This window comes from Pempheris klunzingeri, chromosome 1 (genome assembly GCF_042242105.1).
Source record: "Pempheris klunzingeri isolate RE-2024b chromosome 1, fPemKlu1.hap1, whole genome shotgun sequence".
Taxonomy (NCBI): Eukaryota; Metazoa; Chordata; class Actinopteri; order Acropomatiformes; family Pempheridae; genus Pempheris; species Pempheris klunzingeri.
The window spans coordinates 31,660,587-31,675,480 of NC_092012.1; the positions used below are offsets into that span (position 1 = coordinate 31,660,587).

At 38.4% G+C, this 14,894-nt stretch overlaps 1 protein-coding gene across 1 annotated transcript in view; it reads right to left on the reverse strand.

Moving 5' to 3' along the window:
* The window catches only part of LOC139216193 (neural-cadherin), a 241,800-nt gene that overhangs the window by 154,027 nt on the left and 72,879 nt on the right, over positions 1–14,894 (reverse strand). The window contains exons 5-6 of the mRNA XM_070847299.1: positions 14,171–14,282; positions 5,226–5,475 (exon numbers count right to left, since the gene is read on the reverse strand). Of these exons, the coding sequence (XP_070703400.1) occupies positions 5,226–5,475; positions 14,171–14,282 (362 nt within the window). The remainder of the gene's footprint in view (positions 1–5,225; positions 5,476–14,170; positions 14,283–14,894) is intronic.

Here is a 14,894-nt window from a genome sequence, read left to right on the forward strand (position 1 = left end):
TTAACCTTTTTGTTTTACTTTTTGTTTTAGTTTGTTTTCATTCTGTTGATCCGGGGAGAGAAATGGATGCGTCCCTAAGGCAAGTGCCTCATGTAAACTGTGAAAATTAATTACTGGATTTTATTCTTGAGTTCATTTAATTTATCCAGATAAGGCATAGGCAGATGGAGACTGGGGGAGAGGGAGGTGGCAATGGTGTGTGTCTGTGTGTTAAATAGTTGGGAGTCAGGACCGTTAGCTTATCCACCCAACTGCTGCTTGCCATTTGTGTTATTTAGTAACTTGAATGCCTCCTGTCCTGTTGGATTGCCTATAAATCAGTTGTAACAAAGCTATCTTTCCATTTGCTTGTTGAATTTCTACTCATGCTTTATGTATTATTCATGTATGTAATTGCATAGGTGGGCATAGTTGATATCAGCACTCTCTTATTGTCACTTCAAAGCAGCAACGGGTTGTGTTTGCGGTAGCAGACGTGGCTGCAATATAAGCACGGAAGCAGCAGTGTTTGCCATAGCGAGATAGTAAATGTGCACATGTGAGCAAAATGTCTCATGTGAATGAATAAGTATGAGATTTAATTCCGTAAATATTCCTGTGACACGTCTATGAGGCTCTTCTGTCTCCCCTAGTAGAGTTTGAAAGCTTGGTCTGTAGTATCTGTAGTGTGTTTTTAAAGGGGGGGGGGCAGAACTTCCTAAGAATGTACTTGTCTGTGTGAGTACTTTTGCATATTCGCTAGCATGCAGGTGATGGGTTTTATTCATATTTGGGTAATATTTACATAAAACATGAAGAAACGTGGCTATTCATGTGTGTTCATATGCAGTTCTATAATCATTCCATGGCTGCCTGGACTCTACTGCCTGTAATACCCTCTGCTGGAGAGTATTAAAGGTGGCTTCTGCCCCTGATCACCACTGATGGAAGACAAAAGCAACAATAGAATCTATCCATGTTACCAGGGCAGGACTTTGGCTTTCATTTTAGCATGTAGATGATCACTACATAGTTTATCATCATGTATTTTTTAAGTAACTTGAGTTGAAGACATATCTGCGCAGTTGGAAGCGATCAAAAATCTAGTTTAAAGGGTTGAAATCTCAGTTGCTTAATGAGCTCTCCATACGACATATTCTGATTTCTCTAAACCAGGATAAGGAGTCACCCTGGTTTCTGAAACCAATAATGCTAGAAATATCAACTGACTGTTTTCTGTTTTTCTACTTTTGTCTGTATGCCTATCTTAAAGTTAGGAGTGCTTTCCATGACAAGTCCTTAGTGCAAGATAAACATGAGGCTTTACATGCAAAGGGGTCACCAAAGTGTTCTGATAGTTACTTCACATAGTGCTTGTCTGAATGAGGTTTAGGGTGGAGTATTTTTTATGAATATAATAGAATAATAATATGTATAAAATGTGTATTTCATAATGTTAAATGACAAAAGTAGAGCACTTGCATTGTTATTTTCCACCATTGAGGAGAGAGATCTTTGAATTTGCTTATCTTTTCTTTTCATTTGTCAACACAGTGTTTTTTTAAGAATGCATAATGTTTTGCTATATGCCAAAACAACTGTAACCAGCATGTCTCCATAATGAACTGAGTGGGAACACTTTATTGCTAGCAACATGCTGTGAATGTCTGTTTTGAAGTCAACATGGCTTTAACAGCGCAGGGCCCTTATCCTTGCACTATGGAGATAGTGTGATTGTTCTTATTAACTTAATACAGGGAATCAAAACACACTGAATGAGAAATACAGGTTTGTTTAAAAGAAATCTGATTTGGGGGAAAACATCTCCCAGAACAATAACAGGTGATGCCTGAGCAGGAGTTATATTGATGTCTCTGTCTGATGCCATCACTTTATATGATGGCAAAGACACAAAAACAAACTAGAAAAAGAGATAAAAATGGATCATGTCAGATGACTTTGGTCATCAGAGTCATTTCTTATCAAGGAAACACATCCATCATCAAACACTCACTCTTTCACTCACAAACACAAACACACTTTGTCAAAAACCAATTGTTTTTAAAAATCACTACTAAGTATTAAATCTGTCACTGTTATCACTGTTAACTGCATTCATACACTGACAGACAGCCTGACAAGCACAGCAAAACGTACCTGAAAACAATTCCAACTGTTGCATCTATCTTTGTGTGTGTCATGTGTGCATAAGTGTGGGCCTCTATAATGCATACTTAACAGTTTCTATTCATTTAAATGTTAATTATTGCCATAAAAGTTACGTGAAGTTTCACATCATTGGATCAGACATATAAGTAAAATGGATTGATCTACTCCTCTACAAGGTTGGCTGAACCATAGCCAGAGCACAGACGTTCAGGGAGACAGTCAGCCCCGCGGAGGGTCAGTGCATCCATCCACAGTTAGTGAACAATGACGACACCACTGCCTTTCTGAAAAGTTCAGAGATTTATAACTGGAAGCACTCTGACCAACCACACAAAGAAGTTAAAGCGTTGGGGGGGAAAAAGGCACTGGTTGCAGCACTTTTTCTCAAGGTATTTGCTTGCTGCCACATAGCTGGTGCTCAGACAAAAATTCTATATGTATGCTGGTCATTGTCCATTTATCCTTTTTAAAAACATGTTCAAACACCAAGCTGTGAACCAAGCTGTTTAGTGCTTTAAAAACTAAACACAAGTTCGAGAACGTGTGCAGCATGTGAATCAGCATGGCCAAATACTAAAACATCCAAACATCCATCCAAAATTAATTATTATTCCTCAATCAGCTAATGGTATCATTACAGCGATAATAATAATTACGCTTTGGTCTGATTTGGCTTTTTCAAACTGCAACATAAAACGGGAACATACATATCAACAACAGGTTATCATACTTACACTTCATAGATTGCAGTGATGATGGTAATGACACACATGACCGCGGTATTGATAACACAGTTATCGTCACAACCCTAAGACAGAACAAGACCAGTGCAGGGAGCCTCCGAAGATGGTTCCCGTGGCAACAGGCAGGTGATGTAGGTATAGTAATAGGGTCCTGAGGGCAAAGTGACAGCGCATAGATGAAAGGCGGCTATTATGTCACTCGCCGGGAAGTGAGAGCCGTGCAGTGAAAAGGTAGATCTGAAAACAAATAGGCCTCTTTACTTTCTCCTCCTTTCTTTGTTTCCACTGTCCTTTCTTGTCAATAACATGACCATGACAACACCATGGCCACTTTCAAAAAGATAGCAGCAATGACTAACCTCAGAAATGTTCCGTGTGGTATTTAGACTTACAGCCTACATTCAACCTGAACTGTCAACGTATACTCATTATTGTATCCTTCAAACTCCATGAATCAATACAAATAGGCCAGATTTTCTGCCTGGATAATGATATATTTAATGACCCCTTGCTCTCATGCATTGACTCACGCACGCACACAGTCTCTCCCACATACACACAATCATACACACACCCCATTTCTACAGGGAAAGCAATACATTTTGTCCTTGGGACAATAACTCACCCTACTGTAAGTTACTGCTCCCTACTGTATCTGTTTCCTAAAAGATGTGTATGCTCAGTCCTGCCCTGTGTGTGTGTGTGTGTGTGTGTGCGCACGCATATAAATGCATTTATGTAAATATGGTAAACATGCGTGTGTGTGTGTGTGTGTGTGTGTGTGCTTGCATGGATGACTCTGGAGCTCACTATGTGCATCTGCTATATGAGTGTATCTAAGTGATACATCATAGATTGTCCAGTATTGTTTTGTAGTAGCTGTTGTAGAGGGTTGAGAGCCACGGAAGAAAAAAAACAGATTATTCTGCTGTCGCTGACAGTAAATCAATACAACCCAGCACACACACAAACATACACAAATCCCCTCTTGCTATAAACAACATAAACGCATGCATATCAGATGCATGATGCATGAATGCACTTTATAACTACATCGCTCTGTCCATACCAACATCCTACTTTGCTGGGACCTTCTCAATTACTGAATACACACATGCATACATTGGCACAAACACACACACAGAGTGCGGGCTCAGGGCCTCCTGAGGGTGCTGGTGGGCACGGCTGATTGACCCTGCCTCACCAATCTGCCCAGCTCTCTGCCAGAAAATCAACCAATTAAAAGATGCAGGCACCACAGCAGCACTGGGGGGAAAAAAGCACTGGAATTGTGGGTAACAGCAGCTGCGATGTTGAATTGGGAAGCAGCTGTAAGGAGCTGACCTGACAAGGCAGGACACACACACACACACACGCACATACTCACTCTCTCTAACACTCTCTCACATCTGAGTTTTATATGCTTCACTCATAAATTGGCATGCAATTTATCTGACCATCACTACGTTGCCCAAGCGCAAAAGTCTTTAGTCTTTGGTTCATTCTAATCAGTCCTTTTCTACATTAACCATATGTGCATTATCCTGTTAGATGTGGACTTGCACTATTGCGTGTATTTAAAGTGTATCTTTATATGATAAAGACAGAAAATCAAATGGTTAAACGGACACATCAGTTTAATAAAAAGAGAAGAGCACATCAAAGAACTTCAGCGTTTTCTCCTAGACCTAGACAAAGTCATTTCAGCAGACTGAAATTGAACATCTAATGGTTATTTTCAAAATGAATTAATATAACTTCTTGTTTCTAAGACTACATCTGAAAACATATCCGTATGCTGTGGCTCAAAAGTGTGACTGGTATACAGTACTGTGCACCAAAACAATGCTGTTTTGAAGGCAAAAGATGGTCACAACAAATATTGAATTGATTTATATATCTTTTTTTCCGTTCACTCACTTTGCATTTTGTAAATTGATACAAATAGACAATTCAATTTCATATTTCTGAAAGCATTCTTACTTTACAGCATTTCTTCACACCTGCCTAAGACCTTTGCACAGTACCATATATGCAAATGTCTGCAGACTAACTCGTTGTATCCGCCTGGCACTCAAAAGAACTTAAATCTAGACAGACTGACCCAGATTTCTCAACTGCAACAGTGCCTTCCAGTGCCGAGACTCCAGCTACTCCAGCAATGCTGCTAATAGCTGAAGAACTTCCTCTCCTCACCTCTTCTATCTCACCTTCACCAGCACCAAAGAATCCAACACAGAATACAGGGGCTAAACCTAAACCTCGGTTTCATTGCGATCCATCAAGACCAAGACACTTAACTGTGTGAGAATCAGGACCCAGACTTTTACTTACATATGTTGGGAGAATTCAGGTGCCTCATCGTTGACGTTGGCCATTCGAATCCGTACTGTAGTTGTGCCAGTGCGAGGGACCTCCCCCTTGTCAATTGCCATCACTACAAACTCATACAGGTGGTTGGGTCTCTCATAGTCCAAAGGCCCCGCAGGGAAAATGGTCCCATGAGGAGATATGGTGAAGTCTGGACTCAGGGTGTAATAGGTCAACTCTGCATTCTCCTCCGAGTCGCAGTCATTGGCTGACACTGAAGATGAGGACATAGAGATGAAGAATAGAAGAGATAAGTTAGAGGGACTGAGGCAAAACTGGGGTCCCATAGTTCCCAATCATTCCCTATTCTCTTCAACAGAGCATGAGGATTTCATGATAAAGGGAAAATGACTGTGGAGTATACTGTGCATATCTGTCTGTCCATGGCTAATCTCTCACACCACTGGACCAAGTAGGAGTCTTAAATAAGTTTAAGTGCATACAGTATACAGTATATACAGTTTTAATGTCTACAGCTTGAGTCAACAAAATATGCCAGTGGGACCAAGGGTTGGAATAAAAAAAGATTCTACAAAAAGTAAAATCAAATAAATAACGTAAGTTTACAGCTATGTTATGATAAGGTTGATGTTATGGAGCAGATATTGCCTGGCGGAGATATGCACCTTATTGAGTGCACTTTTTTTTTTTTCAAATTTAAAGTTTGTTGTTGGCACAGCACATTCCAGTATAGGATTGGGATGAGCATCTTTTAAAACAGTAAAATTTGGCTTAAGTTTACATTTTGTAGGTTTCTGCATGTAAACACTGGATCAACAGCAGGATTTCCACCAGTGTATTGCAAGCCCTAAGGCTCACCAGACCCCACTGGGCCTAAGCATTAGGGATTTTTAAAAAATGTTCTATGCATTTTCAAGATCTTTTTTAAACTCAAGTTACACTGGGGCGCCTTGTTTGGAAACATGCACTGCATGCAAATGGAATGCACCAAATGTTCATTTTTCCCTCGGCCTTAAAAGTTTCTCTTAAGGACCTCTTAGTTGGTTTAGACAAGTTCTTCGTGAAGTCCACGGTTCATGTCTTGTGTGAGACCAACAGCAAAATGCAATGATTTATTCATAGAGTTAGAGTTAACTTAAAATTACAATGTTTGGGTTATAATAATGAGTCAAATACAAATATAAAAGGCAGGATACACTGAACACAAAACTCTTACCAACATACACCTGAGAGTAAACAGTCACAATTGCTACTTACACCCAGGTGCAAATGGTTGGCTACTGGTATCTGGGCACAAATAGCATCCGTCTTATTTTAATTACATTTGTTGTGTTGTTGCAAACACAGCATTTCAAGACTGTGCATTATCAAATTCTTTGTAAGACTCTGCTGTGATTGTTGATTTTTTTTTTTTAAGTGAGTTGAATAAATTACTTATTCATAACATATTACATCATCATATTTTCAAATCTCCAGACAGCTATTAGCATTGACTTAAAGTAGGACACAATGGAATCTCTTTTAGTTTTTTTTAAATTCTCAAATTCTGACATTCCCTCCATGATTTTGTTATCACAGAATCTATAAGGTCTCACTGTCTGTCTCCATCAAAAGATACTTTCCAGGGCCTAAAAACGTTTCAGGGGGAAAGCCTGAACACCTAGCATGTTCTAGGTTGTTTCCCTACAGCCACAGAAAGATTTGGTTCGGAATGAACACCTGTTAATACATTAATTACAATTTCTTTATAGGAGAAGCTCAAAAATACAGACAGACACAAAACACTTCATGCTAAACTTCCATTATCCATACCGGCCTGAAGCCAATCCCAAAACAATGTGATGTTTCTTGCAATTGATAAAGAAGCTTAACGAAGCTCTGTGAACATGGGAGGTACTTCCATAAGCTGGCTGGTGTGCTGCAGTCTGCTCCCAGGGGTGCACAGCCTGGGAGACAGGCGGTATGCTAGTAGATTTACAGAATGAAGGACAAAGTAGTTTGGAAGGAAAAATAACTTTTCAATCTTAAGAAAGTTGTTGCTATTTTCGCTATAAAAATTTGAAAGCCTTTATTACAGCATTATTGCACAAATTAACAAGTAAAATGGCACCGCAGTGACAGCGTCTAATATACATATTTATTACATCAACAGCGAATGGAGGCAAGAGCTGGCGTCCATGGACAAGTGTTGTCTGAGCAGCCCTGTGGAAAAACAGTGACACAGAACTAACACGATGTTTCGTCACCAAGTTCTGGTCTTCTTTTATTGTTCCACTTGTCATGTGTTTCAGTAACCAGAAATTACTTGCAACAAAGCGCAACATGGTCATAAACAGTAGCTGCATCAAACCAAAAGTACAACCTGTTCTCTTATTAATGGAGAGCTTAAGTTTTGTTCTTGTTTCTCATATTTGAGCAAATTAACTTAACACGAGCGCGAGATATTTATTCACTTCTCGTGCTACATGACCAAAGTTGAAATTGAAAAGGAAGATATGCTCCTGCTGACTTAATTGTTTAATTCCATGACACAAAGGGAGTAAGTGGCATTTGCACTGCATGCATTGAAAGGTCTGTCATTTTGCAAGATTTCTGTTTCTACATCACACATTGGGAATCCATGGAGCGAGGGCTCACTCGGCCACAAATTGATTGCCTTGCTAAAACTGAAAAGACCACCAGGGATTTGAATAAGCATATTTTCCGCTAACAAGTCATTTCACCATCAAACCCTCAATTCTCCAATTCACCTTACATTGCATCTGGCTCATGTCCACAAACACATATACACACACACACACACACACAAACAAACACACAAGTGCACAGGAATAAGCACATGCACATACGCACAAACAAACTGTATTTCACTGCGATAAATCCTTGGGGAAACTCTTACATGAATAACTTCAAGAACATATCTCAGTTTAAAAGAAGGTTTATTAGCTCTGTCAGTGTTAATTCACATGATTTATTTTATTTCATTCTGTCAGTACGACAGTTTTATTTGGAATATATTAGATTCATTGATTTTGCAAAATGTTGAGATATTACAATGTTTGTGGACTTTGGTCCTCAGTTTCATAGCATCCTGAACAGCCATCAAACTAAACTAAAATAAATTACAGTTTCCAAACCACTGTCAATCAGTGGTCTGGGTGGTAAGCATGAGCATGTTGTGTGCAGTTTACTCACATTAGAGACTTTGCATACCTACACGTTCTTAACAACAGTGGTTACCTATCTCACAGCCATACTGACTGATTAATACAATCTGCATAAAATCAGAAAAATGCAAACACCATTAAAAGAAGATAGTGACTGAGAGAGATTATAGTGAGTAAATTCATAAAACTGTTATTCAGCAAATCTTTCAGCTGCTATTTAATAAACTGGAATTTTCCCATGTCAGGAAATGTATTGTACACAGGAAGGAAGGAGAATGGATGTTTCAGTGTTAGTATACGGCTGCAAAAATAGTTTCTATATATGTAAGATATTACATTGTCTTGTTTTAGCAGGGAAAAAAGCAATACACAATTGAAAACTGCATCAAATCAAGTGTGGAAATGGCAATTGTCCAGAATCGGCCACCGTCTTATGTTACTCACTACGGCGTTTGTAATTTCTGTTATTTTGATTTATGTCAGCCTTGCAAGTTGCATAAATGAATGTGTGTGTGTGTTTTCCCTGCACTATAGTCCTGGTTACGAGGATTGACATTTTTCTGAACTGCAGCTGAAATGCAGCCATTTCGCTGCTGTAAAATGATGAATAACCTCTCATAGAATGATGATGGGTAGAAAATGAACTGCAATCCTAGAGTCTGCCCAGAGTCCAATCCCATGCAGTGGCCAAACACATGTCATGCACGAGTCAATATTTAATTTGCTAAGTACAGTCTTGTACTTTTCAGAGTACCATTTGAACATGTATTTATCAGCTAGTCCCTCTGTAATCTTGAATCAGCATTGTTGTGCTGGCAGCAACACATTGGGGGGGGGGCGGGGGGTTCATTTCTGGCTGCATCTCCCATGTTTTTCTGGCAAATAATGATTTTGTACTGAAGATGGAAACTGCAGGAGCCTCAGATCTGTACAGAAAGCGAGATAATTGGCTTGCTTGGTATAATTTTTTCCAACTTGGCGAAGTACACATTTGTCCACTCTCATGATGGAAATGATTATGGGATTACTAGCACGTGATTTAGCAAAAAAAACATGACAATTTTGGGGGGTTGGGATGTTCAGCTTCAGATGCTCTCAGAGCTGGATCAGGTAGAATTGTATTTAATTCAACATGCTTTTAAGCATTGTTGTTTTTAATAACAGGTAAAAACAAGTGTTTTTGGCAGAGGAGCACCGTACGGGGTCCATTTTGCAGCTCATTAAGTTCAAAAAGTAATTGCCTATGCTCAAATTTGAAAATTGGAATCTCCAGAAAGGTTCTAGGATGCATAGTGTTTCAAATGCCACCATAAACAGATACACTCTGATTATTAAACTGAATGAAAGACTTCATATAATTATTTTCTATTTTGTTTTGTTTTTTTTGTTTATTTTTCTCCAAAAGGGTATTCACTAAAAACGGCCCTCTCACAACCAACATGTGCAAACATATGCACGTGCATGGCCGGGTGCACACAGAGAAGCACAGCAGGATGAAACTTCTCGCCTCCCATGGTGCACCTGTTGATGGCAGCAAGCTGAGAAGCCTGCTGTGCCTCCTACACCACACACCTCACTCCCTCACTCGCTTATTTACTTTCTCCCTCCATCACTCGCTTAAGGTTATTTTTGTTGTCGTGTCGTGTCGTGTCGTGTGTTCCGTATCTTTTTTTTTATCAAATTATATAGATTTATCTGTTTTTGCCCCTGCTAACCCCAGACTGTTACTTAATCATATACAGCACGTCTTGTGTGTGCTGAAGTGATGTGCAGTACTGTGGCATGGTATACTGCAAAACACTTGTCTCCTTTCACTCTCTCAAATGCAAAGCACATTCACATGAACAAGGACTAAATAATAAACTATGGATACGTATTAGGCCTATATATGGAAAAAAAAACAACAACATCACTATATCTCTTTTCCTTACCCTGTGCTGATCTGCTGAAGCGAGCACATTTTAAACCTCTTGGTAGTTTAAGTCCAATGTATGTAAAGCACAGCCTAACATCTCATTTCTATTTGCCAATGTGTTTCTTCATTTTCTCACATCTCTACCAAAGCAACCAACCACTTAGGTGAACAGATCATGAGATCTTTGTGGTAGCTGCCTTGCTGTATAATGGCAGGGCACCTGCCATCATGGAGCTTGCCAGCCCATTGTCGTGCATGATGTATAAATATGGGTGTGGTTACGATTTCTTTAACATGTTGACCAGAAGAAGATCTAAGTAGGAGCGAAACATTGATCTGTTTGATCCAAACTCTGCTAATGAAAATGCTATAAAGGAGGACTTTACTACTTCTTTTTTTTTTTACATCTAGACCACATTGTACCAGACCCAGATCAAAAGCTTTCAGCTTCTAATGGCCTGTGTTGCCTTGAACCCCAGAATCAGGACTCAGGACACTACAAGCATTACTGGGCTTTTAACATCATTTACTCATGCTTAATAAGATGCACAACTTCTTACTTTGAACTTGTATCATCATTTTATAATACTTAATCAACAGAATTTACATATTTTATGCAGGACACAGATAAAGAGGGCTATAGCAAGCATATTTCCACAATAATAATCCACAATGTACGTGGTAACATAAAGGTGGTTGTGTGTTCTCTTAGGTGAGCTAAAACTATGGAATCAGATTTGTTTCAAAAGTTTCAAGCAAAACTTATTAAAAGTCAATCAAAATAAATGGACTTGAGAGAGAAAAAAATGAACTCAAGCTAAAAATTTTCACCTTCAAAATAAAAAATGTCTCTTGAAAACAAATAACTCTGTCTTTTATGTATGGATGTAGTTTTGCTCTCACCCTCTCTCCCTTTTGGTTACGCTTCTGGCTTTTTCGTTTGCACTGCCAGATTCTTTGTTTGGACGCGTGGACGGGCTCTTTCAAGGGCGCGTTCCCATTGGCTGTTGAGTTTTTGAGCGACACGGCTGTGACCAGGAGGTTGTTCCTGTTTGCTTGAATTGACTCCTGGGGATCACTTTAATCTTGAAGCAGTTGCTTGTATGCCCCCCTATGCTTCCTCTTCATGCATGCCTTGCATGGCGAATGAAAGATTCTTTCTCCCGCTTGGGGATTAGAAAAAGTTCAAAAAACTTTATAGATAGTTATTTGTTTTCAAGAGACATTTTTTATTTTGATATATTGATTATAATTTTTCGCTTGAGTTCATTTTTTTCTCTCTCAAATCCATTTATTTGGATTGACTTTTAATAAGTTTTGCTTGAAACTTTTGAAACAAATCTGATTCCATATAAAACATCTTAAATGAAAATGCTCTGGCTTTACCAAACATATTTCTGCACAGTTAATACCAGTGTTAGCTTCCTAAATACAGTTTATTTGTTTGCTACTTGAGAGGAAGATAATTCAACTCTGCCTGTTCAGTGGCTGCATGTTCGACGCAACACGTAGCCATTTGCCTTATCTGCAAGTTTATGACTTTAGGAAACTCATAAGAGTTACTGTTACTGCTCTACTTTAAACAACCGGCGTCTGTTAGCACGTAGGGGAAAAGTAACAACAACAGAGAAAGCTTTACACAGTGTCAACAAAGTATTTCAGAACACCAGACACACCTAAATGAGAAAGTTTGTCAGTTGTATTCCAGATAGCATCACTGCAGCACTTCAATTTTAATTGGATTGAAATTGAGCATTTTGCTCAAGGATTTTTTTATGATGACATCAAAGGCAGACATTCAAAACTTCACTGGAATACCTCCAATAGAAGCTGAAGATGTACAAAACCGACATTCAGTACAAAATGCCATTATCATTTCTGAAATTCCAAGAAAACTAATTGAACACGATTGATTGAAACTCAACAAATGTGTTCTATTCATTTGCACAACTATGTTCAGTTTTTCTCAACTAAGGATGAATTAATAGATGTTTCAGCTCTAAAGGTAATATGACTATTTTTGTTTGAAAACTATGTGCATGTATCCCATTTTGACCTTTGGTAAATACCCTATCTGACAAGTGGTGATAATGATAGTGAATAATATATGAATAATAATAGCACAAGTAATATTATAATATGGAATATGGAATGGCAGTCTTGATATAACACTGTTATGAATTGGCACTATATATATATATATATATATATATATATATATATATATATATATATATATATATATATACATACACTGTTGCCCATAAAGTTGGAATAATTGTTCAGTATCCCCAATTTTGTTAAAGCCTGAATACACAGTTTGCAAAGGTTAATAGTGGTTTAAGTTTCGAAGTGATATGTTTGGAAGAGTTTGATCAATAAAGTTGAGAAGATATACACTTTATCTATCAAGAATAAATCACATTGTCACAATTATTTCATGAGAAGAGGTAAAAAACATTTGATTCCAACTTTATGGGCAACAGTGTATAAAGATTGATTGATTGATTGATTGAATGATAGTGGTGAGGATGCCTGCAATGGTCACAACACATATCAGGAGGAACACAACACAAGCGTAAAAACAACAAAGATGTGTAATGCCACTACAACCCAAAAGTTTTTTGCCTGCAGCTAAAAATAATGAGCAATTCCAATGAGGTGCCATAACTATAGTCATTAATTATTTACGTACTCCATGTGGTGTTTTATTTCCCTGCAGTTTGTTCTTGTCAGTACTCATTTGTAGCTCTATTTGTTTTTCCATTTTTAACCTACAGTAAGTAAACCTGTGTTTTTAATTTTAAGCACCACTTTGTTTTGAGCTGTAAAGAGAATAATCCTGATCTCCTTTTACAAAAAAAAAAATGAAAGATGAAATTTGGATAAATGATTACACTTTTTTAAAAAAAAATTAGATTTAGAATGTCGTTACCGGAGCAGTCTTTGTGCAGAGTGTAGAGAGGAAGATAAGTGTGAAATGCTTTGCTGTCAGTTTTGTTGGCAGCCTGTCAGAACCTAAAAAGACTGGGTGTTAAGTCGCACTGTGACAGATCAAAATGTGATAAGTCATCCCCACAACAGTTACCATTACCATTTCCTCACATTGGATAAAACTTGAGCAAACCCTGTGTGGAAATTGGGTCGTTACAAGAAAAGAGAGGCTAGCGCAGCTGCACTGATGGAAGTGCCGGTAATTTCACGGCTGCCAGTGCTGACAAGTACCTACTCTGTTTCCTGACCAGTCAAAACACATGAATGTGAAAAAGCCCAGCCACTCCTATTTGGTTCTGAGAGCCACTACAGTAGGGATCTCAGACATTATCATAGACAGAGACACACAGGGACACATTAGCCCGCTGAGCTGCACCTGGTTCAGCTTTACTTCCAGGCAAAAATATTTATCGTTTTTGATGAAGTCTTGACTTTTGCAAAACCAAATGTAAACATAGAGAAAACAAACACTCCTCTTGTGATTTTAAATTCATCCAACCCAGACTACAGAAAACAGACCACTGCAGCATTTCCCCCATAATAACATCATGCTTTACGCATTCTGTCTGGTATTTATCAGGTCTGTTCAAAGACATAATCTTAATTACAACACCCAACATTTTCAATGTTGCGTGGGAATTTTTAATTAGACAAGTTAAATAGTAAAATAATATAAAAGATTTCTTTAATACTTTTGTTTGTGATTGAGGAACACAAAAGTGTGTACAACAGAAAAAACAATGAGAAATAGATTGTTTTTGTTGCTCGATAATGACAAAACTAAAGAGGTGCACTCTTTATGTGATGTTATCCAGGACTTTAACCATGATGGGGGGTTATGGATGTGTTTTAAGCATGCTTGTATGTCTCACCTTGCAGCAGGGAGGTTGCTGTTGTCACGGTCTCAGGTACACCATCCTTGCTGTAAATGGACTGGAGGAACTCCGGAACGCAGTCGTTTTCATCGACGATAACAACACGTACCTGAAAGAGAATTTGGGAAGGAGGGGGTGAGTAAATGACATTAAGTCTAACTTTCAAAGACTTCTTAATTAATCACGCGGAGTCACCTGAACCAGCGCCATAAATACCTTAAAGGTGGAAAAAAAAACATCTGCATGGTGTGAGTACTGCAAATAAACGAAAATAAGTGTTGTTTAGCTTGTGATTCTCCTAAATACATGTGTGAAACTGCATTGAAAAAAATCAAGCTACATCTGGAGCATTTTACTTAACAGATAAAATAAACAAAAACTAAAAGAATACTAATAAGGTACGAGAGTAGAGTATTATATAGTCTCTGCATTTCTGATCTCAGAAACGTTTCAGTAATGCTGTTACTGTATCTACATGTGATAAAACTACCCAGGCAATCACAAGTGGAAAAGCTGGAGATTAAAAGTCACACTGGGTTGGTGTTATGAAAATTATAAATCTGGGATTACTACTTCAGGCACCATCCAGAATTGCTTTTCTATGGGTCCCGAGATGTTTTCATCTGCGAGTAACCCAAATTAACCCTATCCCTAACCAAAGGAAGCCTCATCCCAACCCTTCTCCAAAGGCATGCCCTGACCCTGATCCCTCTAGTTTATT